This window comes from Eubalaena glacialis, chromosome 20, assembly GCF_028564815.1.
Source record: "Eubalaena glacialis isolate mEubGla1 chromosome 20, mEubGla1.1.hap2.+ XY, whole genome shotgun sequence".
NCBI lineage: Eukaryota > Metazoa > Chordata > Mammalia > Artiodactyla > Balaenidae > Eubalaena > Eubalaena glacialis.
This window is the reverse complement of record NC_083735.1, coordinates 49,011,047-49,032,063: the sequence shown is the minus strand read 5'-3', so window position 1 is coordinate 49,032,063 and position 21,017 is coordinate 49,011,047. Positions and strand designations below refer to the sequence as shown.

General features: G+C 36.8%; 1 protein-coding gene across 6 annotated transcripts in view; it reads left to right on the top strand.

The window, feature by feature from the left end:
- Positions 1-21,017, top strand: part of LOC133081433 (arylamine N-acetyltransferase 1-like) — a 59,942-nt gene that overhangs the window by 4,979 nt on the left and 33,946 nt on the right. For 3 of the 6 annotated variants that reach the window (XR_009698813.1, XR_009698812.1, XR_009698814.1), the window contains exon 3: positions 5,559-5,634. Coding sequence is in view for 3 of the 6 variants with exons in the window: in XM_061177561.1 (XP_061033544.1) it covers positions 8,164-9,036 (873 nt within the window). In the remaining 3 variants the exon portion in view is untranslated. Of the gene's footprint in view, positions 1-5,558; positions 5,635-8,158; positions 9,043-21,017 lie in introns of those variants that run through there. The other 3 variants (XM_061177561.1, XM_061177562.1, XM_061177563.1) reach the window with 2 other exon arrangements.

The window sequence follows — 21,017 nt, the reverse complement described above, 5'->3', positions numbered from 1 at the left end:
TCACAACTTTAGTCATAGCAATTTCTTCTGTTTAATCACAGAATACTCAGGTAATATTTGGTTACTCTTTCTGATTTACTTCACTCTGTATGACAGACTCTAGGTCCATCCACATCTCTACAAATGACCCAATTTTCTTCCTTTCTATGGCTGAGTAATACTCCATTGTATATATGTACCACATCTTTATCCCTTCATCTGTCGATGGACATTTAGGTTAATTCCATCTCCTGGCTATGGTAAATAGCGCTGCAATGAACATTGGGGTGCCTGTGTCTTTTGAAGTATGGTTTTCTCAGGGCATATGCCCAGTAGTGGGACTGCGGGGTCATATGGTAGTTATATTTTTAGGTTTTTAAGGAACCTCGATACTGTTCTCCATAGTGGCTGTATCAATTTACATTCACACCAACAGTGCAAGAGTGTTCCTTTTCTCCACACCCTCTCCAGCATTTATTGTTTATAGATTCTTTTGATGATGGCCATTCTGACCACTGTGAGGTGATACCTCATTGTAGTTTTCATCTGCATTTCTCTAAAAATTAGTGATGTTGAGCATCTTTTCATGTGCCTCTTGGCCATCTGTATGTCTTATTTGGAGAAATGTCTACTTAGGTCTTCTGTCCATTTTTTTTTTTTAATTAATTAATTTATTTATTTTTGGCGGCACTGTGTCTTCATTGCTGCACGCGGGCTTTCTCTAGCTGTGGCGAGGGGGGGGCTACTCTTCGTTGTGGAGCACGGGCTCTAGGCACACGGGCTTCAGTAGTTGTGGCACACGGGCTTAGTTGCTCCACGGCATGTGGGATCTTCCCGGGCCTGGGCTCGAACCAGCGTCCCCTGCATTGGCAGGCGGATTCTTAACCACTGCGCCACCTGGGAAGTCCCCTGCCCATTTTTTAACTGGGTTGTTTCTTTTTTGGATATTGAGGTACATGAACTCTTCGTATATTTTGGAGATTAATCCCATGTCAGTTGCTTCATTTGCAAATATTTTCTCCCATTCTGAGGGTTGTCTTTTCGTCTTGTTTATGGTTTCCTTTGCTGTGCAAAAGCTTTTAAGTTTAATTAGGTCCCATTTGTTTATTTTTGATTTTATTTCCATTACTCTAGGAGGTGGGTCAAAAAGGATCTTTCTGTGATTTATGTCATGGAGTGTTCTGCCTATGTTTTCCTCTAAGAGTTTTATACTTTCTGACCTTATATGTAGGTCTTTAATCCATTTTGAGTTTATTTCGGTGTATGGTGTTAGGGAGTGTTCTAATTTCATTCTTCTACGTGTAGCTGTCCAGTTTTCCCAGTACCACTTATTGAAGAGGCTGTCTTTTCTCCATTGTATACTCTTGCCTCCTTTGTCATAGATTAGGTGACCATAGCTGCATGAGTTTATCTCTGGGCTTGCTATCCTGTTCCATTGCTCTATATTTCTGTTTGTGTTTCAGTACCATACTGTATTGATTACTGTAGCTTTGTAGTATAGTCTGAAGTCCAGGACCCTGATTCCTCTAGCTCCATTTTTCTCTCTCAAGATTGCTTTGACTATTCAGAGTCCTTTTTGTTTCCATACAAATTGTAAAATAGTTTGTTCTAATTCTGTGAAAAATGCCATTGGTAATTTGATAGGGATTGCATTGAATCTGTAGATTGCTATGGGTAGTATAGTCATTTTCACAATATTGATTCCTTCAATCCAAGAACATGGTATATCTCTCCATCTGTTTGTGTCATCTTTAATTTCTTTCATCAGTATCTTATAGTTTTCTGAGTACAGGTTTTTGCCTCCTTAGGTAGGTTTATTCCTAGGTATTTTATTCTTTTGGTTGCAATGGTAAATGGGATTGTTTCCCTAATTTCTCTTTCTGATCTTTCATTGTTAGTGTATAGGTATGCAAGATAGTTCTGTGTATTAATTTTGTATCCTGCAACTTTACTAAATTCATTGATTAGCTCTAGAAGCTTTCTGGTGGCATCTTTAGGATTTTCTATGTATAGTAGAATGTCATCTGCAAACAGTGAGCATTTTACTTCTTTTCCAATTTGTATTCCTTTTATTTCTTTTTCTTCTCTGATTGTCATGGCTAGGACTTCCAAAACTATGTTGAATAATAGTGGCGAGAGTGGACACCCTTGTCTTGTTCCTGATCTTAGAGGAAATGCTTTCAGTTTTTCACCATTGAGAATAATGTTTGCTGTGGGTTTGTCATATATGACCTTTATTATGTTGAGGTAGTTTCCATGTATGCCCACTTTCTGGATAGTTTTCATCATAAATGAGTGCTGAATTTTGTCAAAAGCTTTTTCAGCATCTATTGAAATGATCATATGTTTTTTATTCTTCAAGTTGTTAATATGGTGTGATTTGTGTATATTGAAGAATCCTTGCATCCCTCGGATAAATCCCACTTGATCACGGTGTATGATGCTTTTAATGTGTTGTTGGATTTGGTTTGCTAATATTGAGGATTTTTGTGTCTATATTCATCAGTGATATTGGTCTGTAGTTTTTTTGTGATATCTTTGTCTGTTATTGGTGTCAGGGTGATGGTGGTCTCGTAGAATGAGTTTGGAAGTGTTCCACCCTCTGCAATTTTTTTGGAAGAGTTTGAGAAGGATGGGTGTTACTCTTCTCTAAATGTTTGATAGAATTCTCCTGTGAAGACTTCTGGTTCTGGACCTTTGTTTGTTGGAAGATTTTTAGTCACAGTTTCAATTTCTTTACTTGTGATTGGTCTGTTCATATTTTCTATTTCTTCTGGTTCAGTCTTGGAAGGTTGTACTTTTCTAAGAATTTGTCCATTTCTTCCAGGTTGTCCATTTTATTGGCATATAATTGCTTGTAGTAGTCTCTTCCAATCCTTTGTATTTCTGTGGTGTCAGTTGTAACTTCTCGTTTTTCATTCCTAATTTTGTTGATTTGAGTCTTCTCCCTTTTTTTCTTGAGTCTGGCTAAAGATTTATCAATTTTGTTTATCTTCTCAAAGAACCAGATTTTAATTTTATTGACCATTGCTATTGTTTTCTTCATGACATTAAGAAAGAATTAGGTTTTTAATTCCTACAAAACACCTTTCAGCATGCTTAACTTTCTGATAATACCCTCACCTGCACCAGTTTTGTTTTGGGGGTTTGTTGTTGTTGTTGTTTGTTTTTAGATCCACAGAACATGAAAATCCTTTTTTTGACAAGGCTTAGAAAGCTGACACTATCTCTTTTTTCCTCCCTCTATATGAAGAATATATTTAAATGAATGTTGGTCAGTAGGACATTTGTCAGCTATGGGTATTGGGTGCTCAACTGTCTAATATTACCATTTGAATGTTGTATATGATTGTAAGGCTTATGTCACTAAAGATTTTTATTCTGATTTTTCATGATCAAAATTCATGTGATATTGTATAGACATGCTTTGTAGTGAACTATAGTAGCAATAATTTCTGTACATGATCTAGGGTTTATTCCAGCATTTCTTTTCCTTTTTTTTTTAAACAAAATATTTTTTTAAAAAATTAACAAATGATGGAAATAGAAAAGTCTACATAAAGATTTTAGAAGGAGAACTTACAGGACACAAATTTGTGATTCATTAGATGAGACACTTGGATGTGATTCCAAAAGCTTTTATTGAGCATTGTCAAATTTGTAAGCTTCATAGGGATGGACATCATACTTATAAATGCCCTTCTATAAGGGCTACCGTAGATGTGAAATTCTTGACCTTAATATCATCTTTGAAAATATTAAATTGAAAATTCTGTTAAGTTATATTTTAAGAATCGGCATATTGTATTACTGCAAGAGATTTGATTTTCAGCAGAGTGCAAAGTTCTTTCAAATGGACATGTCTTTTTTTCTAATTTCATTTTGTTTTAAAGCACTTTTTTAGTATAGTTTTCTCATTTAGTAAATGTTGTCTAATTGAACAAAAAAGAAAGACAATAGAAATACATAGCTTATCACCATTAACCTATGGGTGGGATTCTTTGTACCATGTCACCTCAGGCCATGCCATCTTACCAATAGTAATGCACCACTGTTACAATTAGTGTCCATACTAGATTAGAACTCTGGTAACAGGGGACAGAAATTTTTTTCTACATGGGATTTTACAAAATACAGACTTTTGGGGGAGGGGGTGCTCACCTTACCAGAAAGTCAAGAGATAGCCTAATCCTCACCAGTGTCATGTGCCCTCTCAAGGTACACTGAACATGCTCTGTTCTTTACCCTCTGTGCCTGAGGCAGAGGTCAATAGGTCTAATGGCTTTCACTTAAGTCACACTTTTTAAATGTTTTAAAATTACTTCAACCATAATTCTCATAACTTTTCTACTCTATCCTATAATAAAAGGAGTCAATTCTGCATTTCTCTTCCTTAGTTTTTCATTTTGATTTACATCTTCACAGCTGATGGAGAGGTAACACTATTAGAATATATACATATTTTTTTTTTTCTATTATCCTTTTTGAGTTTTATTTTTTCCTTTAGAAATACCAATTACCTTTATATTGGATTGTCTGGTTTTATGTCTATTAGCTTCTCTCTAACTCTTTAATGGCTTTATCTCTTCATTAAAACCATTGAGTATTAAGTTTTTCTTCTACATAAGCCATTTGATATTATGCTATATATATATTCCCCTTTTGTTCATAATTACTTATGTATTATCTTTGTTGTTATTCTTAATTAGTTTCCTAAGTTATAAATAGTTCTTTTGATAACACTGTGTTATTTTATCACCTCATTTTTTGGCTTTTTGGTATGAGTCCGTTTTAAATGTTCTATCTCTTCAAGTACCTGTGAAGAATATCTTTCCGTTGTTCAGTTTATGTTTCTTCTTGAGCTGGTTGTCTTTTTCCCCTATCTTTTGTGTATTATGTCCTTTTCTTCTGATCCCAGTCTCATAGTATATTTGCATTCTGTTTTTTCATCATATTCATGCATGTATAGTTCTGTCTCCAACTTTTATTTGTTTTTTGAGTGAAATGTGACTGGTGAGATGTCTGGCTGGAGTGGACCTTGGACTCTGCAATCTTTCCAGTGGCGATGAGGGAAGATGACTGAAGACAAGAGATATTTTGATGGCTGGTCTTCTGCATATGAATGGTTCTTCCTCCTTTCTGGTGACACCATACATTAAGAACATTGCCTTATTTTTCTGCCCCAATATCCCCAATTATACTTTACACCTAAAGGAAGGCAGGTGCTACCATTACATACTTGTCTTTTCTGTGTTTGGTAAATCTTGTAGTAGCAATCAGGGACCTGAGACAGGGTTCACCCATCCTTGCTGATTGTATGACAAATATTCATCTGGTCTGTTGTGTCTGAGCCCCCTGCTGGTGACTTCTACAGTCTCCAGGCTTAGAACCCACCAGTTTTGCTCCCATGTTCCGTCATTGTACATTCAGCTCTCTATGCAACCCAAAAGGCCATTTTACTCCTTCTATTTTGTGATTTTAAAATATTCTTCATATTCATGTCCCAATGAGAACTACTGTCCTTGTTTTCAAGGAACAATATGATATATTTAAAACTATTTTTTCTTTTATTTCTACAGTGTGAACTAGGAAGAACTATCCTAAGTCTTCTGAATTAAAACTGAGACTCAATCTACATTGAACTTCCTCAGAAAGGTATGCTTTTCTGAGACATCTCAGCTGGCTCCCTAAGTGTGTTCACGCTCCCTCCTTTTATTCTTTTCTTATATTTATGATCAAGCAAAATGAAATGGTATATCAGTGCACATCTAAATTACAAGTCAATATATAAACTTCGCAGTGTTTTCACCTAGTTTTATCCTGACAACTACTTTCTAGTGCCTCCATATTTCACCTTCTATCATAACTTCAGTAGTACAAAATCTCTTATATTTAGTCATGGAATATGCAGGTATAATTTGATTATAACATGTTGCTTGCATCCAGACCCCTATACTGTCTTCTTCTCAATGAACTTGAAGTTACTAAATTCTAAATTAACATAACATCTTTTTTTTTAACATCTTTATTGGAGTATAATTGCTTTACATTGTTGTGTTAGTTTCTGCTGTATAACAAAGTGAATCAACTATATGTACACATATATCCCCATATCCCCTCCAGAAGGAACAAAGAAAAATCTTTAAAATCAAAAGATAGCTTTAAAAAATATACATTAATTTCCAAATAAAAAGATGTTGGTTAACCCAGAAATGAAATGGCCAGGCAGGTCCAAATCATATTTCTTTTGTTCCACATCACCTGCCCTCCTTACTTACCCAGCACTGATTCTGGATACAGAAGCAAAAGAGGGTCTGTGGTGGTCTGGCTAAGTTGTTCTCTCGGTGTCTGAGTGGTAGAGTTTTTGGCTTGTGCAGATGTTGAAAAAGGATACTGATGCGTGTAAAAATGAGAAGAAATGAAATAAGCTTAAGAGATTTGGAGGAGATCAGATTGCAGACATCAAGAATAGAAAAAGTTGAAACACTAGCAAAATGGGAAGAATAACTGATCAAAAAAGAGAATTAGGTGAATCTGAAAGAAATGACATTAAGAAGGACAACAGGAATACATAACTTATCACCATTAACCTAGGGGCAGGGCCTTTTGTAGCCTCTCACCTCAGGCCATGTCATCTTACCAATGGTAATGCACCACTGTTACAATCAGTGTCCACACTGGATTATGACTCTGGTATCAGGGGACAGAAACATTTCCTACATGAGATTTTACAAAATAAGGGCTTCTTTTTTTTTTTTTTTTTTTTTTTTTTTCTGGTTTACCTTACCAGAAAGTCTAGATATAGCTTAAGACTTGATTTTTGTCTTTTCTCATCTTTCCTTTTCCTGCTTTTCATCCCTCAACTCAATACATTCTTTGTTGATATTATTCTTCAGCAAGTTCTCCTAGTAGATTTGAGCAAATATCATACCAGGTTTTGGCCCTGCAGTAGAAGCATCTGCTTAGGTTTCAGCAAAAGTTCCTCAACAGAATCTTATTGAACTGACTTGGACCACATGCCATCCACGAGCAAAACACTGGTCCTAGAGCAAATGTGCTTTGAATTACGCCTACCTGGGTCACATGTCTATTCATTCAGCTCAGTATGTACAGCTCACTCTCCATACAAGCCAGACATAACAATTTGATGATGGTGCATTTTGTCCAAACTGCAGCCTTCCCCTACTGCCCTTCTCACAGTGATTTCTCATCTCAGAGTAAAAGACAAAAGGTCAGATCTCATCTCAATCCATGCTTCCACTTACTCCCTCTGCTCCCTTCATCCTGTCTTCCTTGAATGTTCTTTGGAGACTCTAGGCAGGTTCCAGTTTAGGGTTTTGTTTTTTTTTTTAACTCTCTGGTCCTTCTTCCTAAATCATCCTCCCACACTTGTGGACATGGCTCATTCTCTCACATCCTTAAAGTCATAGTGAAGCTTCCTCTGCCCACCTTATTGGAAACTGAAGCTCTCTCTGTGCACATCTTATCTACCTTCTTTGCTTTATTTTCCCCAGAACACTTATCACTATCTAAGAAATTGCATGTTTTTAAAATTCATTTAATTCACTATCTGTGTCATACCAGACCCCACTAAAATGTAAGATTCTTTAAGATAAGCAACCACCAGTAACATATACATAATAGATTTTCAGTAAACTATTTATTGAATAAATCAATAAATCAGTTTGTGAATGAATATGAATCTTTGAGTGGGGAAATTTGTGTAAGGTTCAGCTGAAGAGGATATTGAGTTGGTCAACTACCATGAATGAAAGTACTATATTATATAATTCTCCTGTTTGTATTAGAAACTGTTTGTAAACTCTATTTTAATTGATAGCAACTTGTACCTCTCCTTATTCATCACCAAGAAAACCACATGTAAGCTGTTTATCATTTTACTCATCACTTCGTCTGGATTTCCAACTTCTCATCCTCAAAACATGGAAGAAGTGATAATATTTTTCTTTCAGGGTTACTCGCACCATTAAGTGAACTTATGCATGTGAAAGCCATTAATACACCAAAAGCACACACAAAAAAGACTTATAATTACAGATATTTATAACCATTGTTCGTGTTTACATGTTTAAAATACATTTGTTATCATTAGGCTAATCAAAGAAATCCAAGTACAAAAGTAATATATTTGTTTTTGTTTTGTTTTCCTTGCCTTAAGGAATCATGAACATTGAAGCATATTTTGAAAGAATTGGTTATAAGCACTGTAGGAACAAATTGGACTTGGAAACATTAACTGACATTCTTCAGCACCAGATCCGAGCCATTCCCTTTGAGAACCTTAACATCCATTGTGGGGAAGCCATGGAATTGGGCTTAGAGGCCACTTTTGATCAAATTGTGAGGAGGAACCGAGGTGGGTGGTGTCTCCAAGTCAATCATCTTCTGTACTGGGCTCTGACCACAATTGGTTTTGAGACCACGATATTGGGAGGGTATGTATACAACACTTCAGCAAACAAATATAGCAATGCCATGATTCACCTCCTGCTGAAGGTGACCATTGATGGCAGGAACTACATAGCTGATGCTGGATTTGGATGCTCTTACCAGATGTGGCAACCTCTAGAGGTAATTTCTGGGAAGGATCAGCCCCAAGTGCCTTGCGTCTTCTGCTTGACAGAAGAGAGAGGAATCTGGTACCTGGACCAAATCAGAAGAGAGCAGTATATCCCAAACCAAGAATTTCTTAATTCTGAGCTCCTGGAGAAGAATAAATATCGGAAAATCTACTCTTTTACTCTTGAACCTCGAAAAATTGAAGACTTTGAGTCTGTGAATATATACCTTCAGGAATCTCCAGCATCTGTCTTTACAAGCAAGTCATTTTGTTCCTTGCAGACTACAGAAGGTGTTCACTGTTTAGTGGGCTTCACCCTCACCTACAGGAGATTCAATTATAAGGACAATACAGATTTGGTAGAGTTTAACACACTGAATGAAGAAGAAGTAAAAGAAAATCTAAAAAATATATTTAATATTTCCTTGGAGAAAAAGCTTGTCCCCAAACATGGTGATAAATTTTTTACCATATAGAGTAAGCAGTAAAAATGGTCTCAGTATTATTTCTGGTGCTGTAACTTTTTATTATAAAAAAATTTTTAACGTCTATAAAAGTAGAGAGAATGAAATAATAAACCTCCATTTGTTTATCACTCAGTTTATCAGCTATAAACTAGAGGCTTATCTATCATATTTTCTCAATGCTCCCACATTATATTGCAGAAAATGCTAGACATCAAATTATTTCATCTTTAAAAATGTCAGCATATATAATTAGATAACATTTAAAAAAACATAACCATATACCTTTTCAAAAATAATAATAGCAAAGATGTTTTAATGATGGCCTATGGTTTTCTTGAGGAAAAAGTGATTTATACTAGAAAACTTTCCACATTGGTTGAATGTTGAATTCATAAAACATGTTTACCTATCATTCAGTAACTAGAACCTTGAGGAAAACTTTTTAATTAAATTCTACCAGTGTATATCCAATGTCATATTTGTTCAGAAATACCACATGTATAATGGGATTATAATTCAACCAAAAAGAAAGAGACATGACATTGCTTCCAAATAACCTAATATTTCTCAAAACAAGGTGTAAACCAATACTTGTTAGCATGTGATCAAGTACCAAGAGAGGGACACAACTAATAATTTCTTACATGGCTACTTTTGCAACCACAGTTCTTCAAGTACCATTTTTCTTAATATGGGGACACTACTATTTATAACTTTCAAATTTTGAAACTCAGTATTTTTGCTTAAAAGTAATAAGTACTGCAAATTTAAAAATACTTATTATTTAAAAACTTGATGTTGGAAAAGTATGTTAAAACATTGTTGGCCAATTCAATATCAGTCATAAAATTTTTGTTTGGAAGAGTTAGGTTATTATGGGGTTTCTTTTTTTTTTTTTTCCTGCAGTAGAGTCTTCCTTGAATCCTCTTTCTTGTCTGCCAGTTCTATTCTTTTACTTCCTTTTACACTTTGTTGTAAGAGAAAGAGTATGTGCTTCACAGCATACATTTCTGAGTTCAAATCCTGTGGACACCAGGTGAATTAATTGATGAATCTGTGGCTCCCATTCCTCAGGGATAAAATGGGGACAATACCTATATGAATAAGTGCCAAACCTAGAGCACCATCTTCCTTCCCTCACGTTGGCCTTGTTCAGCTCTGCTGTTATCTTGCAGCACAGTCCGGTCCTGTATGGTACTGTTGGACAGAAAGGATTTCCTCACATTCTGAAAAGACAATGCCAAGGGAGGAGATGTCGGCAAGAGATACATTCCAGATCAAAATGTGGCTCAAGAGAGGACCTTTAAGATGGCAGAGGACTCAAATATGGAGGTCACCTCCCCACAAATACATCAAAAATATATCTATATGTGGAACAACTCCTACTGAACACTGGCAGAAGACCTCAGACTTCCCAAAAGGCAACGAAATCCCCACGTACATGGCCGTATGGCTGACAGGGACTTGGTGCTCCGGCAGGATGTCAGGCCTGAGCCTCTGAGGTGGGAGAGCTGAGTTCAGGACATTGGACCAGCAGAGACATCCCGGCCATACGTAATATCAATCACCGAGAGTTCCCCAAAGATCTCCGTCTCAACACTAAGAAACAGCTCCACTCAATGACCAGCAAGCTCCAGTGCTGGACATCCCATGTCAAACAACCAGCAAGGAACACCAACACACCCATTAGCAGAGAGACTGGCTAAAATCATAATAAGTTAACAGACACCCCAAAACACACCACCAGACATAGTCCTCCCACCAGAAAGACAAGATCCAGCCTCATCCACCAGAACACAGGCACCAGTCCCCTCCAATAGGAAGCCTACACAACCCACTGAACCAACCTTACCCACTGGGGGCAGACAAAAAAACAACAGGAACTACAAACCTGCAGTCTGTGCAAAGGAATACACAATAAGTTAAGCAAAATGAGAAGACAGAGAAATACGCAGCAGACGAAAGAGCAAGGTAAAAACCCACCCAACTAAACAAATGGAGAGGAAACAGGAAGTCTACCTGAAAAAGAATTCAGAGTAATGATAGTAAAGATGATCCAAAATCTTGGAAATAGAATACAGAAAACACAAGAAACGTTTAACAAGGGCCTAGAAGAACTAAAGAGCAAACAAACAATGATGAACACCACAATAAATGAAATTAAAAATCCTCTAGAAGGAATCAATAGCAGGATAAATGAGGCAGAAGAACGGATAAGTGACTTGGAAGATAAAACAGTGGAAATAACTAACACAGAGCAGAATAAAGAAAAACGAATGAAAAGAATTGAGGACAGTCTCAGAGACCTCTGGGACAACATTAAACGCCCCAACATTCGAATTATAGGGGTCCCAGAAGAAGAAGAGTAAAAGAAAGGGACTGAGAAAATATTTGAAGAGATTATAGTTGAAAACTTCCCTAATGTGGGAAAGGAAATAGTTAATCAAGTCCAGGAAGCACAGAGAGTCCCATACAGAAAAAATCCAAGGAGAAACACGCCAAGACACATACTAATCAAAGAATCAAAAATTAAATACAAAGAAAAAATATTAAAAGCAGCAAGGGAAAAGCAGCAAATAACATACAAGGGAATCCCCATAAGGTTAACAGCTGATCTTTCAGCAGAAACTCTGCAAGCCAGAAGGGAGTGGCAGAACATACTTAAAATGATGAAAGGGAAAAACCTACAACCTAGATTACTCTACACAGCAAGGATCTCATTCAGATTTGATGGATAAACTAAAATCTTTACAGACAAGCAAAAGCTAAGAGAATTCAGCACCACAAAACCAGTTTTACAACAAATGTTAAAGGAAATTCTCTAGGCAGGAAACAGAAAAGAAGGAAAAAACCTACAATAACAAACTGAAAACAATTAAGAAAATGTAATAGGAACATACATATTGATAATTACCTTAAATGTAAATGAATTAAATGCTCGCACCGAAAGACATGGACTGGCTGAATGGATACAAAAACAAGACCCGTATATATGTTTTCTACAAGAGACCCACTTCAGACCTAGGGACACATACAGACTGAAAGTGAGGGGATGGAAAAAAGATATTCCATGCAAATGGAGATCAAAAGAAAGCTGGAGTAGCAATTCTCATATCAGACAAAATAGACTTTAAAACAAAGACTATTACAAGAGACAAAGAAGGACACTACATAATGATCAAGGGATCAATCCAAGAAGAATATATAACAATTGTAAATATTTATGCACCCAACATAGGAGCACATCAATACATAAGGCAAATACTAATAGCCATAAAAGGGGAAATCGACAGTAACACAATCATAGTAAGGGACTTTAACACCCCACTTTCACCAATGGACAGATCATCCAAAATGAAAATAAATAAGGAAACACAAGCTTTAAATGATACATTAAACAAGATGGACTTAATTGATATTTATAGGACATTCCATCCAAAAACAACAGAATACACATTCTTCTCAAGTGCTCATAGAACATTCTCCAGGATAGATCATACCTTGGGTCACAAATCAATACTTGGTAAATTTAAGAAATTTGAAATCGTATCAAGTATTTTTTCCGACCACAACGCTGTGAGACTAGATATCAATTACAGGAAAAAATCTGTTAAAAAAAAAAACACACACACATGGAGACTAAACAATACACTACTAAATAACCAAGAGATCACTGAAGAAATCAAAGAGGAAACCAAAAATTACCTAGAAACAAATGACAATGAAAACACGACGACCCAAAACCTATGGGATGCAGCAAAAGCAGTTGCAACAGTGAAGTTTATAGCAATACAATACTAACTTAAGAAACAAGAAACATCTCAAATAAACAACCTAACCTTACACCTAAAGCAATTAGAGGAAGAAGAACCAAAAAACCCCAAAGTTAGCAGGAGGAAAGAAATCATAAAGATCAGATCAGAAATAAATGAAAAAGAAATGAAGGAAACGATAGCAAAGATCAATAAAACTAAAAGCTGGTTCTTTGAGAAGATAAACAAAATTGAAAAACCATTAGCCATACGCATCAAGAAAAAAAGGAGAAGACTCAAATTAATAAAAATAGAAATGAAAAAGGAGAAGTAACAACTGACACTGCAGAAATACAGAGCATCATGAGAGATTACTACAAGCAACAATATGCCAATAAAATGGCCAACCAGGAAGAAATGGAAAAATTCTTAGAAAAGCACAACATTCTGAGACTGAACCAGGAAGAAAAAGAAAATATGAATAGACCAATAACAAGCACAGAAATTGAAACTGTGATTTAAAATCTTCCAACAAACAAAAGCCCAGGACCAGATGGCTTCACAGGCGAATTCTATCAAACATTTAGAGAAGAGCTAACACCTATCCTTCTCAAACTCTTCCTAAATATAGCAGAGGGAGGAACACTCCCCAACTCATTCTACGAGGAAACCATCACCCTGATACCAAAACCAGACAAAGATGTCACAAAGAAAGAAAACTACAGGCCAATATCACTGATGAACATAGATGCAAAAATCCTCAACAAAATACTAGCAAACAGAATCCAACAACACGTTAAAAGGATCATACACCACGATCAAGTGGGGTTTATTCCAGGAATACAAGGATTCTTCAATATACACAAATCAATCAATGTGAAACACCACATTAACAAATTGAAGGAGAAAAACCATATGATCATCTCAATAGATGCAGGGAAAGCTTTCAACAAAATTCAACACCCATTTATGATAAAAACCCTCCAGAAAGTAGGCATAGAGGGAAATTTACTCAACATAATAAAGGCCATATATGACAAACCCACAGCCAACATTGTCCTCAATGGTGAAAAACTGAAACCATTTCCACTAAGATCAGGAACAAGACAAAATTGCCCACTCTCACCACTATTATTCAACATACTTTTGGAAGTTTTAGCCACAGCAATCAGAGAAGAAAAAGAAATAAAAGGAATCCAAATCGGAAAAGAATAAGTAAAGCTGTCACTGTTTGCAGATGACATGATACTATACATAGAGAATCCTAAAAATGCCTCCAGAAATCTACTAGAGCTAATCAATGAATTTGGTAAAGTTGCAGGATACAAAATTAATGCACAGAAATCTCTTGCATTCCTATACACTAATAATGAAAAATCTGAAAGTGAAATTAAGGAAACACTCCCATTTACCATTGCAACAAAAAGAATAAAATACCTAGGAATAAAGCTACCTAGGGAGACCAAAGACCTGTATGCAGAAAACTATAAGACACTGATGAAAGAAATTAAAGATGGTACAAATAGATGGAGAGATATACCATGTTCTTAGATTGGAAGAATCAACATTGTGAAAATGACTATAATACCCAAAGCAACCTACAGATTCAATGCAATCCCTATCAAACTACCACTGGCATTTTTCACAGAACTAGAACAAAAAATTTCACAATTTGTAAGGAAACAGAAAAGACCCCGAATAGCCAAAGCAATCTTGAGAGAGAAAAGCGGAGCTGGAGGAATCAGGCTCCCTGACTTCAGACTATACTACAAAGCTACAGTAATCAAGACAGTATGGTACTGGCACAGAAACAGAAATATAGATCAATGGAACAGGATAGAAAGCCCAGAGATAAACTCACGCACATATGGTCACCTCATCTTTGATAAAGGAGGCAAGAATATACAGTGGAGAATAGACAGCCTCTTCAATAAGTGGTGATGGGAAAACTGGACAGCTACATGTAAAAGAATGAAATTAGAACACTCCCTAACACCCTACACAGAAATAAACTCAAAATGGATTAAAGACCTAAATGTAAGGCCAAACACTATCAAACTCTTACAGGAAAACATGGGCAGATCACCCTATGACATAAATCACAGCAAGATCCTTTTTGACCCACCTCCTAGAGAAATGGAAATAAAAACAAAAATAAACAAATGGGACTTAATGAAACTTAAAAGCTTTTGCACAGCAAAGGAAACCATAAACAAGACGAAAAGACAACCCTCAGAATGGGAGAAAATATTTGCAAATGAAGAAACAGACAAAGGATTAATCTCCAAAATTTACAAGCAGCTCATGCAGCTCAATATCAAGAAAACAAACAACCCAATCCAAAAATGGGGAGAAGACCTAAATCGACATTTCTCCAAAGAAGATATACAGATTGCCAACAGACACATGAAAGAATGCTCAACGTCATTAATCATTAGAGAAATGCAAATCAAAACTACAATGAGATATCACCTCACACCGGTCAGAATGGCCATCATCAAAAAATCTACAAACAATAAATGCTGGAGAGGGTGTGAAGCAAAGGGAACCCTCCTGCACTGGTGGTGGGAATGTAAATTGATACAGCCACTATGGAGAACAGTATGGAGGTTCCTTAAAAAATGAAAAATTGAACTACCATACAACCCAGCAATCCCACTACTGGGCATATACCCTGAGAAAACCATAGTTCAAAAAGAATCATGTACCAAAATGTTCATTGCAGCTCTATTTACAATAGCCTGGACATGGAAGCAACCTAAGTGTCCATCAACACATGAATGGATAAAGAAGATGTGGCACATATATACAATGGAATATTACTTAGCCATAAAAGGAAACGAAATTGAGTTATTTGTAGTGAGGTGGATGGACCTAGAGTCTGTCATACAGAGTGAAATAAGTCAGAAAGAGAAAAACTAGTACCGTATCCTAACACATATATATGGCTAACACATATATATGGAATCTAAAAAAAAAGAAAAGTAAAAAATGGTCACGAGGAACCTAGGGGCAAGACGGGAATAAAGACACAGACCTACTAGAGAATGGACTTGAGGACATGGGGAGGGGGAAGTGTAAGCTGGGACAAAGTGAGAGAGTGACATGGACATATATACACTACCAAACATAAAATAGATAGCTAGTGGGAAGCAGTCGCATAGCACAGGGAGATCAGCTTGGTGCTTTGTGACCACCTAGAGAGGTGGGATAGGGAGGGTGGGAGGGAGGGAGACGCAAGAGGGAAGAGATATGGGGATATATGTATATGTATAACAGATTCACTTTGTTATAAAGCAGAAACTAACACACCATTGTAAAGCAATTATACTCCAATAAAGATGTTAAAAATAAATAAAATAAAATAAAATTTTAAAAAAAGAAGTAATCAACCAAAGAAATAAACCAACCCAAAAATTAAAATAAACACAATAAAAACAGAAGAAAGAAGAAAACAAAAGGAAAAGACACAAAACAATAAAAAAATAAAGTCAAAAAATAGAAAATATAGTTTAAAAAAGATAAAAGCAAAGGAAAAAAACAGAAACAAGGAAAAAGCACAATATATCAAAAAATAAAGTAGAAATGGAAAAAAATATATATTAAAAATAAATGCATCAAAAGAGAAGAAAAGAAAAAATAAATAAAAAATTAAAAGAATAATTTATTAAAAGAACAACAGCAGACCGAAATGAAACAAAAAAATAATAGCAATAATAATAATAGTTTCCTGGGCCCTCAGCTGTCAGTGTCCTTGCCCCCACGGTGAGCCACCCCCAATCCCTGCCTACCTAGGAAGTCCTCCCATACCTCTAGGTAGGTCTCTAGACCTGCTCTGGGCACTGTGGGACAGCTCAGACTCTGACCTGGCCTTACTTCCACATGTACTTGCCCCCAGAGTCCACAGTTGCCCCCTAAATCCACAGCCTCAATTGTAGGAACACTCATTGTCTACTCAGATACTCCACAGATGCAGAGTTTGCTAAGCCAATTGCGGGGATTTAATCCTCTGCTCCAGCAGCTGCACAGAGAGATTTCTCTTCCTCTTCTTTGGTTGCACCTCCCCTGGCGTCCAGCTTTGGCTTTGGCCCCGCCTCTGCATGTGAGCCACCCTCAGGCATCTCGTCCCCACTCAGCAAGAGTGGCTGAAAGCAGCGGCTGTTTAGGGTTCACTTGCTCCCTCAGGCCGGGGAGAGGGAGGGAAAAGGCAGTCACATTTGGGATGTGCGGGGAGTGCCTGTGGCGGCAGAGGCCCGCTGGAAGTTGCAACAGCCTGGGGTGTGCCGTGCACGCTGCTGCGGAAGTTGGCCCCAGATCGCGGGACCCTTGGGAGTGGCTGGCTGCACAGGCTCCTGGGAAGGTGTGGGCAGTGACCTGCGCTTGCTCACAAGACCCTTGGTGGCAGCGGCAGGAGTGGTAAAGGAGCCACCTCTGGGGTCCGAGATAGCAGCCGTGGCTCATGCTCACCCCTGGAGCTCATGTAGGTTGTACTCTGCTGCCTGGGAGCACATGGAGAAAGAAGCTCCTATGTGGGCCTGCCCCTCTCCTGCCACACCCCCCAACAATGGTCCCTTGCCTCTCTGACAGGCCAAGGCTTCTTCCCGGACTCCCTCAGCTGTGACACACTAGCCCCCTCAGGCTATCTTCACCCAGTCAACCCCAGTCCTCTACCTGGGGTCTGACCTCCAAAGCCTGAGCCTCAGCACCCAGCCCCCATCCAACCCAGTGGGCAGACTAGCGTCTCAGGCTGGGGAGTGCTGGTTGGCACCAATCCTCTTTGCAGGAGTCTCTCATTTTGCCTTCCACATCCCTGTTGCTGCACTCTCCTCTGAGGTTCTGAAGCTCCCCCCACCCTTCTCCGCCAGTGAGGGGGCTCCCTAGTGTGCAAAAACTTTTCCTCCTTCACAGCTCCCTCTCAGAGGTGCAGGTTCCCCCCCAATTCCTTTGTCTTATTTTTTTCTGTTTTCTTTTGTCCTACCCAGTTACATGGAGATTTTCTTGCCTTTTTGGAAGTCTGAGGTCTTCTGCCAGCGTTCAGTAGGTGTTCTGTAGGAGTTGTTCCACATGTAGGTGTATTTTTGATGTATCTGTGGGGAGAAGGTGATCTCCTCATCTTACTCCTCTGCCATCTTGAAGGTTCCCCCCCTTTGTGTTCTGATTATAACTAGTATGCATGGCTGTTTTGAGATCTATCATGATGAATTATTTATTTGCTTGCTTCAGTTAATCTCTGACTAGTTTGTGAATGCTTTTAGTTGATCCACACTTGTGTTTAGCCTTTGCTTGATAAAAGGATATAGAGATGAATACATTTTTGTAAAATTAGTGCACAATTGGATGTGCTTAAGCTATAAAAACAACACTGTACTCAGACATGCAGATAATAAGGAAGATGGGGTGCTTCAGAAAATAGTTACTTTAGTGTGGCTAGTGCATAGCATCATGATGGGAGATGGAGTTGGAAAGAATATCTGGAAAAGGACTGTATATTATGTTGAATTCCTGAGTTTGAACTTTTTAATCTGCTATAAATCTGGGTGTTTTGGTTTTTTTTTGAAATCCTATTAAACATTTTCCAGCTCATCATGAAAATAATTAGTTAGCAGGCAAAGTTCCCTAGTCAATAATAATCAAGATGTCAGAGAGAGCTTTACAAAGGCTTGATATATCACTATCAAAATCTACCCAAGAGTGTTGTGTAACTAGCATGGTAGATGTTAAAAATATGCAATGCTTCATCATGGGTAAAATGAGTGGTGCTCAGGTATGCTGTTAGGTAGAAATATCATACAGATACCATCACCATTGTTTTGTGGACAAGTTATGGGCAACTGGAGACCCAGAAGCCTCACCCTCAGAGGAGGGCTGGAGGCCTGGAGCTCTGCATGGCCTGTGTCCCCTCTGACCACAGGACAGGGTCTGCTTTCTGATCTGAATAGAAAAGGTCTGGTCCTGACGTAAGAATTTTGCTATATTCTCCTCAAAATGAACCTCTCATTCAAGGTACTTGTTAGAGATTCCTCAAACTCATAACAATAAGTTGTATGACGGTTTTTGTTCTTGATAATAAATATTACAATTTGACAGAATTTGATCTAAGGCTTGCTTTCATTCTCATATACCACCAATAGGGGAGAAGACAGATATAGTTCAACTTCTTCTAATCATTGGATTCTACCTATATTTACCAGAAGTCTACCACTTCGTACCTAATAGAATGGCTATAAATAAATAAATAATAAGTGTTAGTGAGGTTGTGGAGAAACTGGAATCCTCATACATTATTAGTGGGAATGTAAAATGGTGCAGCTGCTTTGGAAAATAGGTTGGCAGTTTCTTTAAAAGTTCAACATAAATTTACCATATGAACTAGCAATTTTACTCCTAGGCATCTTCCCAAAAGAAATGAAAACCTATGTCGACAAAAAACTTGTATATGGGGTCATAGCTGAGTTACTCATTATAGACAAAAACTCGAAAAAATTTAAACATTCATCAATTAGTGAATAGATAAACAAAATGTGTCATATTCTCACAACAGTCTATTTGTCAATAAAAAGGAATGGAGAGTATCCTTGCTACCACATGGATGAACTTCAAAATATTATGCTAAGTGAAATAAACTAGACACAAAGCCACATATTGTATGATTCCATTTACATGAAATGTCTAAAAAAGCTAAATCTATAGAGACCTAAAATAGATTAGTGGTTGCATGCGGCTGGGAATGGGAATGGAAACTATCTCTTGGGGAGTTGGAAATATACTAAAATTGGATTGTGAAAATGGTGGTACAACTCTGTAATTAATTTACTAAAAATCATTGAATTGTATACTTAAAACGAGTGATAAATTATATGCCATATAAGCTATTTTTAAATTTTAAATTATATGTCTATATAAGCTATTTTTTAATGTTCTAAAATATATATGTATGTATAAATAATAGATGCTATATAGATGATAGATAGATAGATAGATAGATAGATAGATAGATAGATAGATAGATAGGGATAGGTGGTTGGCCAAATTAGTTTAGATCAGTTTGCAACATCTGACAATGGATGCACTTGTGAAGGGTTTACCTTGTCAACTGAAAAAAATGCACAACCTAAAAGTTGAGAATTATGTTTTACTTGGTGGACTCTCTGAGGACTTCAAGCCCGGGAGGCAGACTCTCAGATAGCCCTGAGGAACTGCTCCAAATAGATAGGGCAGGAGCCAGGGGTCTTTGCAACAATGACCAGGTAATTGGAACATCAAATGATTACTGTTGAGCATCTATTCATGTGCTTTTTGGCCATTTGTATGTCTTCTTTGAAGAAATGTCTATTTAGAACTTCATTCCATTTTTTTTTTTTTTACTTCAGTAGTAACAAAAAAACAAACCAACCAACCAGAAAAACAACTAATACTTAACTTTCTTTGGGTTATTTGTATGGAAATATGTTAATATAAATGTTTCAGACATTACATGAAATTTCTAAAAATCTTATATGTTCTGGTATAATGTTATAAATCATAATTCTAGTTATTACTTTAAAATGTATATCTCAGAAATAACTAAATTTCCTTGTCAATTGCATTATTATGAACTTTCATCAAGTTGTTAACCATGGTCATTAAAAAAAAAGATATTTAATCATTGAAATCATAGATTAGGTAAAGAACATATGACTTGATTTATACTTTGCTTGAAAATATTTTCTGTTTACTGAGGAGGCACAAATTTTGCACTACCAATATAATTAGTTAACATAATTTACATATTCCAAATTTCTTCATTTCAGTTTAAAATACATGTTCCATGTAAATCTTTTTCTTTTTAATGGATGACCACAACAAAAGCAACAATGATTGCAATTACCAAACATGAAACACACTCATACTATGTCATAATATTGACATTCAGTCCAGTAATCCTCCACTGTAGCAGCTCCTTTACTTTGCAGTGAAAATTGATTTGTATATTTTTTGCCTCTGAGTCCTTGTGGAATTTTTTTTTTCTTATTCAAACAGAAACTCACAAAAATTATAATCATCCTCATCAGTTCACTCAGTCCCATGTAATTAATTTTTTTTTTCATCTTGATCTTTTTTCATCTTGATCTTAGCACTTTTATGAATTCATCAGTTTTCCATTAGAGTTCTGAAAATGCTTATTCATTCAGTTCAGCAGTATAGTCAGTTACCAGAAACCTGTACTTGTCAGAGTCTTTTCCATGAATTCCTTAAAGA